Source organism: Zeus faber, assembly GCF_960531495.2.
Source record: "Zeus faber genome assembly, chromosome: 21".
Classification (NCBI taxonomy): domain Eukaryota; kingdom Metazoa; phylum Chordata; class Actinopteri; order Zeiformes; family Zeidae; genus Zeus; species Zeus faber.
The window spans coordinates 3,618,983-3,633,009 of NC_137208.1; the positions used below are offsets into that span (position 1 = coordinate 3,618,983).

At 41.2% G+C, this 14,027-nt stretch overlaps 1 protein-coding gene across 1 annotated transcript; it reads right to left on the bottom strand.

The window, feature by feature from the left end:
• Positions 1-1,343: 1,343 nt before the first annotated feature.
• On the bottom strand, positions 1,344-7,456 carry LOC307246799 (uncharacterized protein). The gene is made up of 3 exons (XM_080022817.1): positions 7,249-7,456; positions 5,410-5,814; positions 1,344-4,410 (listed from the first exon to the last, which is right to left on the bottom strand). Exons 1-3 carry the CDS (start codon positions 7,439-7,441, stop codon positions 3,761-3,763), a joined length of 1,248 nt encoding a protein of 415 aa, XP_079878943.1. The 5' UTR covers positions 7,442-7,456; the 3' UTR covers positions 1,344-3,760.
• Between the last annotated feature and the right edge of the window lie 6,571 nt (positions 7,457-14,027).

The following is a 14,027-nucleotide window of genomic DNA, read 5'->3' on the forward strand; positions in this document are numbered from 1 at the left end:
TCGTTTACAATAATCTACCTGGGATTATTGACGTGGGTTGTTCAACAGCGCCACCTGGTGGCGCTGTTCATTTGAATTTACATCTACAACAATATATGAAATAACCGAAAAATACCCAAAACATCAACCACATCGAATATTATTAAAAGTGGTCTTACTTTGGCCAGATAGGTGCATAAATAAACAAACAACTTGTATACCTTCAGCAAGACTAGAGAGTATGAATGACTTCCGGCTCCAACGGAAGTCATTCAAGTCAATGGAGGAGCTCCGTCACCGCAGCGCCCCCTGGTGGACGGTGCCTTCATTGACAGTTCACATGTTACGTTTACATTTTACTACATATGTTACTCATGACTTTTAATGATGTTGTTTCAATCAAATAAATTATGGAATTCATGTCATGTGATCCATGCGACATGTCATCACTTGAGAAATGACAGAATAATTCAAAACGATCCCTCCCTCGCTCTCATTATTGCAGTGAACGTTTAAAGCTTGCAGGAGTTTAGGGGCGTGCGGGGACTTGCTTCCCTGCCTCCTGGTTCTGGACGGGTCACTCGGTAAAAAAAGATTAGCTCGAGTTTAAGAATCTTCCTTCGTCACTTGAATGTTTTTATAGCAACCTTTAATTGAGTCCTCCGTCAGAACTAAAGGTTAAAGTTTGTGAGTGCCCTCGGGATGGAATCATTGGGGCTTGAAGCTGTGACAACAGCGCTGACTGGCTGGGTCTGCATCCATCAGACCTCAGAGTCCTGCAGCTTAGAGCTTCTCTCAGATGTTCTTGGGCCCAGAGGTTTGTTTGGCAGGAATTGATGCCCGGACATTGCAGAAGTTGCTGGATTTATTGGGGACCAACTCCAGTCGTCCGGCCACCTCCATGGATACGTTTCATATGGAAGGCATTAGATCCCGGGGGTATAGAAGGCAGAAAAGTGTGACGTCTGTTATCTGCAAGATTTCTCCAAAGGGCTTGATTACTGTACATGTCACTTACTTCCTGCAGCAGTTGAAGAAATTAAACCTGCCACGGACAATGATGGTGCACTTTTACACCACCGTCATTGAGTCCATCCTCACCTCCTCCATCACCGTCTGGTTCAAGTGAAGTCGAACATATTGTGTAAAAATAGAAACAAATGAATGACCTGCAATTGAATTATTCAGTTCAACACTTTTTATTCGTTTCTTAAATACGCGCACAGAATTGAGTGGGAAAACAGGCGTGTTGTCAGTTTCAATGAGGAAAATAGCAACGAACACATCTATTCAAACAAGGTTATTCAAATATATACATTTAATATGTATTTTCTTCACTTTCACAATACAATTCCAGTGCGGAACCTATCACGTTCTAACGTCTCGTGTCGGCCGCTGACTGAATTGTTTCACGTTTCATGAATTGTTTCACTGCATTACGTTTTCTCATTCCTCTATAATACACTGTGAAAGCAGCCATTAAGAAAATGTCTATTCTTCATATATTATATAGGTTATAGACCACAATAAAAATCATCTTGCAGTAGTAGTAGTAGTATATTATGTACTTTAGTTATTCCGCCAACCTGTACATGTCTGTTGAATTATATTTCACCCTGCAGGGGATTATGGGAAGGGGTAAGGTGATAAAAGCAGCAGATTTATCTGAACACAGTCACCATTCCAATCTGCTTTTTATGGAAAAGAAACAAAGCTTCCCTTTAAGTTCAAAGTTGTATTTGTCATATGCTCATGCAACTACCATGCGAAGGGAAGTGTTTGATGGAAAAGAAGGGAATTTAGCAGAAATCAACTAGATATGCAACAATTAATACATAATAATAAACAAAAATATACTTGAAAATATGTACACAATCCACATTTAGCCTGATACAAGAATCCGGTAAATACTATCTACATCAAGTCTGGCTTTTGAAAATGATGTTAAATGCATGTTGCAAGATGAAGGGAATAGGAAGCAAAATAGATTGAAACATTCAGTCCAACGTGGCACCACTCTCAGAGGAGGGAATTCAAATTGTATGGATCTTAAAAACACTGTTTGCCATTTCTGCATCTGTAGATAAAAAAGATCTGAAAACTGTCATCCAGATGAGACAAAGGGCCAAGTGCTCTGGAACACCCTGCGGGCTGAGGTCAGGGTGCTTCTTCTATAGAAATGTTCACATTTAGACTAATATACTTTGGTGCAAACCTGAAGAAATTTGAGGAATTCACACGCTTTTCTCAAAAATTATTTTGGGAAAAGAGAATTTAATACAAAAAACACATTTGGGGAATGCTGAATACCATAGGGAAATTTGCTTCCTAAAAATTAATGACCAACAGCTAATATTTTATTTGTAATTTAACTAATATATAGTTTATACTATCATATACACCTCACAACGCGACAGAAAACAATTATAACGATGCAACATTAATATACTTATATTTCAGGGTTGCAAATGATCAAATAGTCTATCATGGAGAGAGGAAACCTGTAGACCTTGATGTTTCCAGGGAAACATTTTCACTGATATAGATCCAACTTGATTCACACAAAATAAAAAAAGGCAGAGTTGTCAGAATAGAATACATTTCAACTTACTGTGCATTTTCTAGCCTGGCTGACCCATCAGATGTCAAATGTGGACTTACTGCTGTGTCCATTTGATAAGTAGATTACATGCGGAGGGTGGTGGCGGGGCAGCACGTCTGGTGGGGTCTCACTTGGTGTCTTGGATAATGTGTCGGCCTGCTGATTGCTCGGTGGGCTCTTTGCTTTTCTGCGGGTTTGGGGTTATTCTGCAGTTGCGGTGCTTTGGGCTCGGAGTGTTCTTGCAGCGGTGGGGGTGTCTGCATGAGGCTGAAGGGCTTGTGGGCGGCTGCAGAAGACGTCCTGCTGCTGGAGAGACTATGATAGGTTTCTGACCTTATACACCAGCACTGATTGGAGTTGAACGCGTGCACTCACAAAGAGGCCACGTGCTGTAATTGTTGTTCCAAATTTTGTCTATTTCAGTATGTTTTGTCAAAAACATGGTTCCATGTTTCACTTGTCATGATGCTCCCCCTCTTGGAGACGAGATGATGATTAGATGCATAGTTGATCAGACGATGGTACGGTTGCCCTCTGGAGTGGGGGATTGGAGGCGACCATAAAAGTACAACAGAAATGCTGTGCTCTTGCCAACCCGCAGGCCATCCAAAGGAGTTTTTGGAAACGGTTCTTGATGATTAATAAAGAGGCTTTGCAGGTTGAGAGAGAGTTTGAACTCCACTTGCAGATAAACAAAGTCTTGGGTCCAACGGCACAAACACCCTGTGTGTATGCCCAGCCTGCTGACAAAATTAAAAAAGGAGGAACACTGTGTCAGTTCTGGACAGTCCATGACTAGCCAAACACAAGCCAACTATCTGGCTGTCTAGGAAGGATTTTAAACTCAAAGCTGTTCACATAGTTCTGCCCCTTCTAGATGAGGCTAAGGTCTAACATGAGCCAACCATTCTTCCACTGTTCCCAAAACCATCGCTCAAACAAAGTCAGTGGATATTAGATGTTTTATTGGGAATAGATTGATCTTAGTCTTCAGGTCCATCACCGCCAACAGTTTGTAGAATAATCAAACTCTGGTTTTTATACTGCTGATATTCCGCAGATTCATTATCATTATTCATTAACACTCAATGTGAAGTAACGCAAATAAGATGAAATTCGCTAGATTCCCTGGAGTTGAAGATGTCATAGTTGGCAGCATATTAGGATACAGGCCCTGATCTACTGTGGAGACCCAATAACTTGAGATTTAACAGTTTGGATACAACAATGTAACTTCATGTCAGTTGAGCGAATGAACCTCCTCCCACACTGTTCACAGCAGTACGGTTTCTCCCCAGTGTGAAGCCGCTGGTGCGTTTTCAGACTACCACTATTACTAAATCCCTTTTCACATTGTTCACAGCGGTACGGTTTCTCTCCTGTATGAATACGCTGATGTATTTTGAGATAACCACTTGTATTAAACCTCTTCCGACATGTGTCACAACGGTACGGTTTCTCTCCAGTGTGAATACGCAGATGTATTTTGAGATCGCTATTCGTATTAAATCTCTTTCCACACTGTTCACAGCGGTACAGTTTCTCTCCCGTATGAATACGCTGATGTCTCTTGAGATCACCCGAGTTAAGGAAACTTCTTTCACATTGGTTACAACAATGTCTAGGTGTGTCTTTCTGTTTCCGGCCGGTTCCAGAGGTTCCTATTGGCTGAGAGGCTGCAGAGGGGAGGAGACCCTCTTCTCTGATCTCTCCACTTCTCAGCTGCTGGACGTAAAGCTCGCTGTGACTCCTCCTCATGTGTTTGTGGAGGAAGGGCTGGGATGAGAAGGAGAACCAACAGCCGGGGCAGGGAATTCCATGACTCTTCACTGCTCGAAGAACAGAGGGAGAGAAAGAAAAGAGAGGTTTACAAAGAAGGTAGGTAATGAAAAGAAGATGGCCGACTGCTCTTGTTGTGCCGTACCACAGTGCTGTGCTGCGACCCGTGAACCCGCTTTCTTTTGCCTTTTTCCACCGCCAACTGAGCCGTGCCAAAGTACCCGTGCTGATTGTGGCTCATGGTTGGCCTCGTATTAAGTGCCAAACTGTGGTCAGCGTGTGATAAGTCAATGCACAAATTTGCTCCAGGTGCAAGAACACCAGCGGCACCTGTACACGAAGGATGCTCAGCAGGAGAAAAGGATCTCATATTACTCTGATCCATCCAGCTCTAAATTGCTTGCAAACAAAGCAGGGGGTGGGGCGTTGACAGGGGATTTGAAAACTTCCATATTGCTCATCTCTGTCTCTTCTATCTCACACAGGCCGGGTCCTGACACCCCAAATGACAAAACAAACAGTAATGAAAATTGACTTGGGGACCGCCAGTGGGAGAGGGCAGTGGCAACTATTTAATTAGAGCGTGAGCGTACAGTAGGCGGAAGATTGTCGGTTCCAACCCCGGCTCCTCCTGGTAGCGTGCTGATGTGTCCTTGAGCCAGACACTTAACCCCCTATCTGCTCCCTGGGCGCCTCTACATGGCAGCCCACTGCTCCTAGAGACGTCAGTTACCAGGATGGTTAAAATGCAGAGAAATTGCAAATTTTCCCTTTGTGGGACTAATAAAGGTCTATAAAAAAAAAAGAACTGGAACAGAATGTTCAATGGCACCTTAACTCTCAATTAATTTGAATCATTCAGCCTACAAAAGATACATCTATGCACAGTTGTTAATTTAAGTACATTATCAGAGTCAATAGTTTAGTTATTATTGTGAATATACATATATATATCCCTCATATAATTTTTTCTTGAATTGGGCATTGGAACTTTTGAGGAACTCATCGACACTGATCCAAACAGCGCCAGGAAAGAAACAAACAGTTACCTGACGGAGGTTCTGGGGTCTCCTTCCAACCTCTGTCGCGGTCTTCAGTCTCAGGTTCAGAACAGTGTGAAGAGAGGAGCTGCTCAGTACCGCTTGGTTCTAAAGCAGCAGCTGGATCTTCTGGATCTACTTCAACTTCTATTTCTACAACTTCTGCTTCCATCTGTTCAGTTGAGGTGTTGGCTACAGGTTCTGCCTCTCTGGTCTCCTCATTTTGGCGCCGATGAAGCTGGAACCACTGAGCGCACTCTTCATCATGTTCCCCTTTCACAGGGAACTCCTCCTCTTCCTCTTTAATGTGTGGGAGCCCTGGCTGTTCCTGGCTCAAACTGGGGCTCCACTCCTGCTGCTCAGGGGGAAGCTCCTCTTTACAGACAGAGAGCTGCTGGAGCTCTGGAGGGAACGCTGCAATACAGACACAGGGAGGAAAACTAGGACGGTGAGACCAAGCGCAAATGGAAACGTCAGTAACATCTTTCAGTTCTTGTCTTCCAGAGAAGAGATAGTAGGTGTAGCAGCAGCACCCTTTGCTGCACGAGCTCCACTAGCCCCCATAGATGTTGTGGCAAGAACACTTTCAATGTGTCACTATTCACACTGGAAAAAAATGACATCTGATTTCTCTCTATTTGGATGAACTGATAAGATAAAGAAATTCACATGATGAATGTAAAACTCATGTTGGCTAAATTTCATATCCACAACTACAAATTCACAAAATCAAAGCCCTTTTCTCATGTCCTTTTCAAAGTGTGAAAAATATGTTGGTTTAGGTGAACACTCAAATAACTGCTATAACTTTCGATTGATTGATCTTTTCCATAAACAATGATATTCATTTCATTTATGTGTAAACTACTTCCCCTGGAATCTGTTTTTCTCTCTCTCTCTTTCTACTACCATCACTTGGCTTAGAATGTACAACCCAACTCATACATACGTTTGTGTTGTATGATACAATGTGATTAGGTGTATGAGCGTAAACCTGTTTACAATGGGTATGATATACTTGTATGATTTGTATTTCAAGTTCAAGAGATTATTTGTCACACACATATACATACGATCACACATATCTGCAGTGAAATGTCATGACACCCGGTGATTACGCACAATAAGCTCAATAAGCTCTAAAAATACAAAAAAATACCAAAATGTGCGTAATCGACACAAGGTGCTCGCGCAGGCAGCCGCAAGGGGAGGCGCCACACTCACGATTCTGGGTTCTTTTATTGCAGTATATAATTTAATTAATTGACTGTTGTATTAAATATACATTTAAATCCTCCTAAATTAAACTTACCTGAACTTTCGTACCTCCAGCACTCACCTCACAGAGTAGAAGTCCTTTGCAAACTACATATATACACATCATATCATAGCTTCAATTATATCGTTTATCATATCCTATTATATAACCTGTATATCTTTAAACCGTGACTGTACATTGCATTTTGCTCTATTGCTTTTCTGCACACATAGGCCTACAGGGGCATAGCACAGCGCCTACATACATTCTGCAACTGTACTTGTGTATTGTATATTACTTAGTTGTCTGAATCATAGTTTTAAAAATGTATTAGATGTATCATGTGGATTTCTTCATCCAATCTGTTATCAAAACCAAATATATTTTGCACCAGTATAAAGAGAAGACAATAAATGTCGTCTAACCACAACATAAATGGGGGCTCGCCGGGATCTCGAGCAGCAAAGGATGATGAGAGCTCCTCCTCCTCCCTCAGGATGATTGACGGTTTGATATTTGATACCTAATAAATGATTATAAATGGAAACATGTGGTATTAATATGAATCCAAGGGTGCCCCTGTTTCAGACCTGCTCTGTGCAGCACAACTCGGGGACTCGGTGCAGCGCCCAGTAACTCGCGTTGGCCATTGTTTTCTTCTTGTAAACGAGAAACTTTCTCCTCGTATTCCGAGATGGTTTTTTCAAATAATCCTAAAATCTCCTCCACAGCTGCAGCCAGAGGACGGCTGATATCTGCTCTCAGGGTTTCTAACCTCCACATTTCAACACGACGACGGAAAACTGCTCAGGGGAACGTAAACAGGCTAAGCTAACGAGCTTCTGGACTTCCGGTGCGTCGCTGAAAATGTTCCCCAGAAAATACACCGACTACAGGTTTCCGCTGTCACGTGTTCTGTGTGACTGGATGTTTGTGGTTTAAATTCTTATCGCTCGCTCCTTGTGCAGAAACACTCCCTTGGAACGATACGGGGAAGATTAGCAGTGAAGCCTTCCTCGTTTTTCCATCAAAATACGAATGATGACATTTCCCCATTGACTTCCATGTTTTTTGGCCATAATGTGCATTAGTGCCATCTGGCGGCGATCAGCGCACATCACACTGTAAACACGACGGAGTTGAACAAGAGCAAACAAGAAACGACATGGACGTGCACTCATCCTCTTATGAGCACTGTGCATAAGGACTTTTCATTGACAGCGTTCTCTATTTTCTATATCCTAACTACGTTCTGTTCCTTTGCATCCATCAGGTGGATGAGGTGGTGAATTAAGCAAATGACACTCTTATTATGAGTTTAAACATCATTTACACAACATAGGATGAATGTAACCCTCGCAGAACGCAAGACGCGATTCGGGTCCGACAACAGATAGATAGATAGAGTAAAGTCATTAGAAAATTGGCAAATATACAATAAAGCTTATGATAACCAAAACAAATTAATATAAACCCAGAAACCTAAGAATAAACCAATAATAACAATAACAAGAAAATAAGCTTTGTACGCTGTAAATCCTTTGCCACCATTAAAAATGTGAGGCTGGGTCAAACATATCCATAAACACAGGGGACGTACCGACTGCGTTGTAGACAAAGGATTCAAGGATTTTTTTTTTTTTGTTTGTTTATTTTGCAATCCTGTCTCCAGGTGTTCTGAGGCCTTTTCCCCAAAGGCTCCTCCCACAGGAAGTGACACGCTGAGGCGACACGGGAAGCAGTTTCTTACCTGTTGTTTTTGCTGCCACAAACCGACCTGATCATTCCTCCGTATTCCATGTGATGTGAAGTCACAATGTGAAACCGTTTTGATAGAGTTCAACCTTTAAATGTTACTAGTTTTACACACACACACCTGGATACATTGTTGTGTCGGTGGCGTAAGCCGCGAAGAAGAAAAGCTGAGGTCGCTTCCGTAAACAGGTGGTTAAAGCGCCGGACAAGGATCCTTTGGTTCCACTTGTCTGTGAAACTTCCATCTCCGTGTTGTCATGGATGATGAGAAGCAGGACCTTAATCTGACCAGTGTGATAGATCCAAGTCAGTGTACGCAACACGTACTGGACTTGATTTTCGGCGATGATAGTCGGTTCTACGACAGCGATGCTGAGTGATACCTGTGTTATGCCGGACTCGGAGAACATTTCAAACAGCGGATTTCGACCTGAACGTAACAATGAAACGGAATATTTTCAAGAACCACCGGAGGAGCCGACGACACGCCCGTTGTTGTTACAATGGAAGAAGTTTCTGCAAGAAGAACTTTCCACAGCACAAGGAAATAGGCTCGGGGAGGGAAATCTACGGCTCCACGGACACCTGTGAGCGCCTCGACCTCTCTCTGGGTGGTGGTGTTCAACCTGCAGGCACCACATCAAGATTTATCAGAGTTTTGGCTTTTCTTTTGGTAGCTCAGGCGGTAGAGCTGGTGGTCTAGTAATCTAAAGGTTGCTGGTTCGATCCCAGGCTCCTCCTGCTAGCATGCTGTAGTGTCCTTGAGCAAGACACTTAACCCCTAATTGCTCCTGATGGCTGCGTCCGTCGGTGTTTGAACAATTGTAAGTCGCTTTGGATAAAAGCGTCTGCTAAATGACTAAATGTAAATGTAATGTAATGTTCTCAACGGGTTAATGCATGGTCTAAAGAAGGGATGGAAACTTTGGCTTTTCATCATGGAGAGATTTTCATGAAAGGGGTTGACAAAGGCTACCGAAGAAATTAAATATTGGTTGGTCAACTATTAACACTCCTAGGCGATTTTGGCTGTCTGGCATACGCACATTTACATATTAAATGACACACTGAGGTTGATATACAGAGACTAATATTATTGACAGACTGTACATTTGGGCAATGGTGGCGCAGGGGGTAGAAGTGTCCTTGAGCAAGACACTGAACCCTAAAGTGCTCTCGATGAGCTGGTGTGAACCTTGCAGGGTTGTCCCTGCCATCGACGTATGAATGTGTGTGTGAATGGGTGAATGTGAGGCGTGTGTTGTAAAGCACTTTGAGTGGTTGCAAGACTGGAAAAGCGCTATATAAGATGCAGACCATTTACCATTTACATTTTGTTGTGTTGTCCGCACTTTTAAACTCCTAAATAATTCCACTTTTATAAAACATGTATATTGTCACTGTCAAATAAAAGCTTTTTTAAAAACAAAGATGTTTTGTGACGATGACGCTGTTCAACATTCCCTATAAACACAAGAACAAGTGTCGGAGAAATTCTCCTGCGTGGTCGGTGAGGTTAATCTGCCCGCTACAGGAAAACAAAACTGACAGTATTAAAGATATTTATTCTGCAGAATAAAGACAAAAATACAGTCATGCTTCAAAGCAGTGTTCTGATCAGTCTACCCCTATTACTTTATACGAAAGAGAGGTTGTCTGCCATTGGTTGGGTGTCATTTACAACACCGTGCCCCGCAGTCATATCCCTCGGTGTTATCCTCAAACAACGATTTAAAAGTCAAAATCCGGTCACAGACACAAGCCTACTATGCCATAAAACAAACACACAACAGTCTTTTAAGCCCTCCTTGGGGTTATCCTTATCTCCACACAAGGTTAAGTGAGGATGGAATTTGGTCTGGTTTTTCCAATACTACAATTGACATTTTTAGAAAGAACAGTCTCTTCATATGAACTCTGAGAGACTCATTAAAACCCAGAGGCAATGCCTTTTAAAACTATATAATATACAGAAAAGCTATTGTACTGTATAAAATAAGTTAAAAATCATTCAAAAAGTTGATCATGTGCCTTTTTCTCTCACAAATGCAGAGTTTTCCCCACTCAGCAGGGTGTCAAGTTCCCATTCAGCAGGATGTCAATTGGCCATGTGGCAAGTAGCCACGTGGCTTTGTTGGTCCTCCAGGCCATTTGCATTCTGGGAGCTAGCTGAATGGGTCTAAGTGTTGGGGAAACTTTGAGGGTGATTATTAACAAGCCATAGCTTTAAAAATATTTGCTTGATTCAGACAAGTGACACCTTGTTTTAAAGCTCTGATTCTCCACTTTCAAATGACGGGAAAAAAAAATCTGCGGTGGGTCATATATATATTTTACAATACATCTACTTGATTTGTCCACTAGAGGGCAGAAGACAGTGCTGGAGTTGTGCCAAAAAGTGATCGTCCCCCAAAAAGTCATTGCAACATCTTCGTTGTCACCGAAACGTTATATGTGCCTCATAATGGCTTGGTTTAATTTCTGATGGTTATATTTGAAAGATCATACCCCACCCAGTCCTTTTTACCCATTGAAATGTCTATAAAGGGCCAGAACTAGTAACTAGTTGTTTTCCCCTTGCCAAAAAGTGATTGCAGCTCCTACCCTGTGACTGAAAGGTTGTTTCTGCCACAAAATGACTTGGTTTCACTCTTGATGGTTATATTTGTTATAGCCCACCCAGTCCATTTTACCTGCTGAAATAAATTAAAATATGGGTTTGGGAAAATCAAACTCCCCAATGGAAATGGGTTCGAGTGGAGGCAATGTCAGACTGTGGATGGAAACAGAGTATAACAAGGTGACAATTCTCAGGCAGGTCGGAAGCCATTTAGAGCTTCTACGTTTCTAAGAAGACTTTTAGATACATTCTAAAGGAAACTGGGAGCCATTGCAGCGGAACTAAAATTGGAGTGACGTGCTCTCGCTTCCGCTCTCAAAAGCAAAAGACGTGAGCCCACGTCAGTCTGTTAGGAGGGTAATTAGGGATTTTAAGGATCCAAAAGTGAACTGTATTGTGAATGTTGTGATGTAGTGACGCGTGATGCGTGTTCACATGCATTCAAACTCGACCCATGTCAATCTCACACATGTTTGTGTCAAAATATGTTAATTTTCACTTTCAAAGTCTCAAACAAAAATACAATGAAGTGCACTGGTACATTTTTAATATAAAAAAATATATATTTTCCTTAAAAATCTTTATACTGTATTTTCCCAATACGTTGGCGTCCACTTGCAGTACCCACACAGACCACCAGATGACGTCGCACGACAGGTTAAGAATGGCTGCACTCAGAGCTTCACTGGGTTTAAATTTCCAGTATATAATTATAATATATATCATTCCAGGACTTCTTATAATTCCATAACTCTGTATAATTTCGTGACTTCTTATAATTCCATGACTCCTAATAACTCCATCACGCCTTATAATTCCATGACTCCTTCTAATTCCATAACTCCTTCACTGAAAACGGCACAACCACCAGAATGTGAATTTGTTCATGTTGAGGTGTACGTTTACTGTCAATATATTTGGTTTATAGGCTTATTGCAAACATTTTGTTTACTGTTTGAGGCTTAATATCTTTATCTCAGGTTTATTGTACATCACCATTTCTATCTTACTTTCATCTTTCTGCATCACTCTTTATTTTAACTTATTGTGAAGGACCTTATATTTTTATGGCTTTTTTTCAGTTTTTATCTTTTAGTTTTGATTTTTTTAATATTATTTTTAGGTTGTATATATATTGTTCAACATGAGATCTAGTGTATCCTGCTATATTTTTATTGTGTACAATTAACTCTTTATCGTATATTTCCCAATGTTTCCATATATTGCTGTTTTATTATTAATATTTTAATTGTTTTTCTTTATTATGATTTTGCTGCTGAGCTGTTGGGATAATGTACTTTCCCTCCAGGATGAATAAAGTCTCTATCTATCTATGATCTATGTTCTATATGTCATTAGGTGAATTGCTAAAAGTCACCACCGCACCAGTGTGCACACCTGGCTGGGATGGAAACCACAGAGTATCCACCTGGGAGAAGGCCACTTCTGGGCTTGAAAGTCATATTTGCATATTCAGGGTTGAATAACTGGGCTCGGCCCAGAATAGTCTCCTGTGTCTTCCAGCAGATGTTCACGTCCCCACGGTGACTCATATCTTCATTTTTTTACACTTTATCGTTCTCTACAAACCATATCGTGAACAGTGATATGAATATTGGCAGCTCCATCATTAACACTTCCAGGCTGAAAGTGTTGTCAATTAAAACTCGACAATTCCTGGAGAAAATGTGTAAAGTGTCCCTGTGCGACCGTTAGTGTGTCTATTTATTATGTTTATGAGTATTGTTATTATTATTATCAGAAATCAATTACTATTAGATTATATTGTGTTTATATTCATTTTTTTAAATCAGATTGTTAAATTGTATTTTATTATTATCAATTTTATATTATTACATATTACATTATTTTCAGATTACAATTATTTCAGGTTATATTATTTGATGTAATATAATGTTATTATATGATGAGATTTATTTTACTAATAATAATGACATTAAGAGTTTAAGGGGGTTAAGTGTCTTGCTCAAGGACACTTCAGCACCCTACCTGCTCTACCGCCTGAGCTACTGCCCCCGACTGTCCTACTATCAGATAAGTGTCTGTCAGTCCATTTGGCCCCTCCCCCCTGTGTGCTTCTAGAAATAGAAAGTGCCACGCCCTCAGCAGCACCTGTGGGAGCGTCAGTCCAATCCTCCCACAAAGTGGTAGCCTGCGAGTGGAGACCGAGCAGCTCCATTTGATGTCTTTCACGTCCACGTGGCTCAATAACTCTGGGAGGAGTTGCGCGGCAAAAAGGCTAAAAGTTTCATATTAATATGATGTAGGAGAACAACAAGGAGTGTTCGCTCACACACTTCTTGATGTGTTTTTAATGTAAATATCTAAGTGTCCCTCATAGTGTTTTCACCGCACCTCATAAAGTTTTGAGTATGTATTCATCATTTCCTGTTTAGGGGCCTGAAAGAGGCTGAATTTAGCATTAAAGGATTATGGGTTTGCCAATTTTTTCAACCCAGTATCTAAAATGTTGGTTCATATGATTTATTTATAACTGTTCATAGAAACAACCTTGCTGAACGCTGTACTGTGGAGGAACTTACCACTCTGCTGCAGCTTCTCACTGGGCTTGAATGCAGTGCAATGGCACAAATGTTGAAGACTTCCATTAATCTTCTTTTTGAAAACAGGAAACTGGCAATAGAGCCCCACGTGTCTTTGTTTATTTTCATTTTCTTACACGTTTTGAAAACATTACAATGTTGGCTACAGAAGGTTGTAACGTAACTTCCTGTTTCCAGTCTCTTGGGCTCCATTTACCTGCCATTAAAACACAATGTGTATCTGGATGTTTTATCTGGATAAGGAATACACATGTTCATACAATCCGTACACATTTTCTGTAACATTGGTGAGAAAGGAACTTGGTGAAGCGGTACTTCTTTGAAATGTGGATCTTCTGGTGTCTGGGTAACTTGAATTTAGCTTTGCGGAGAGCCTCCACCACATGCTCCTTGTTCTGGAGAAATTAGT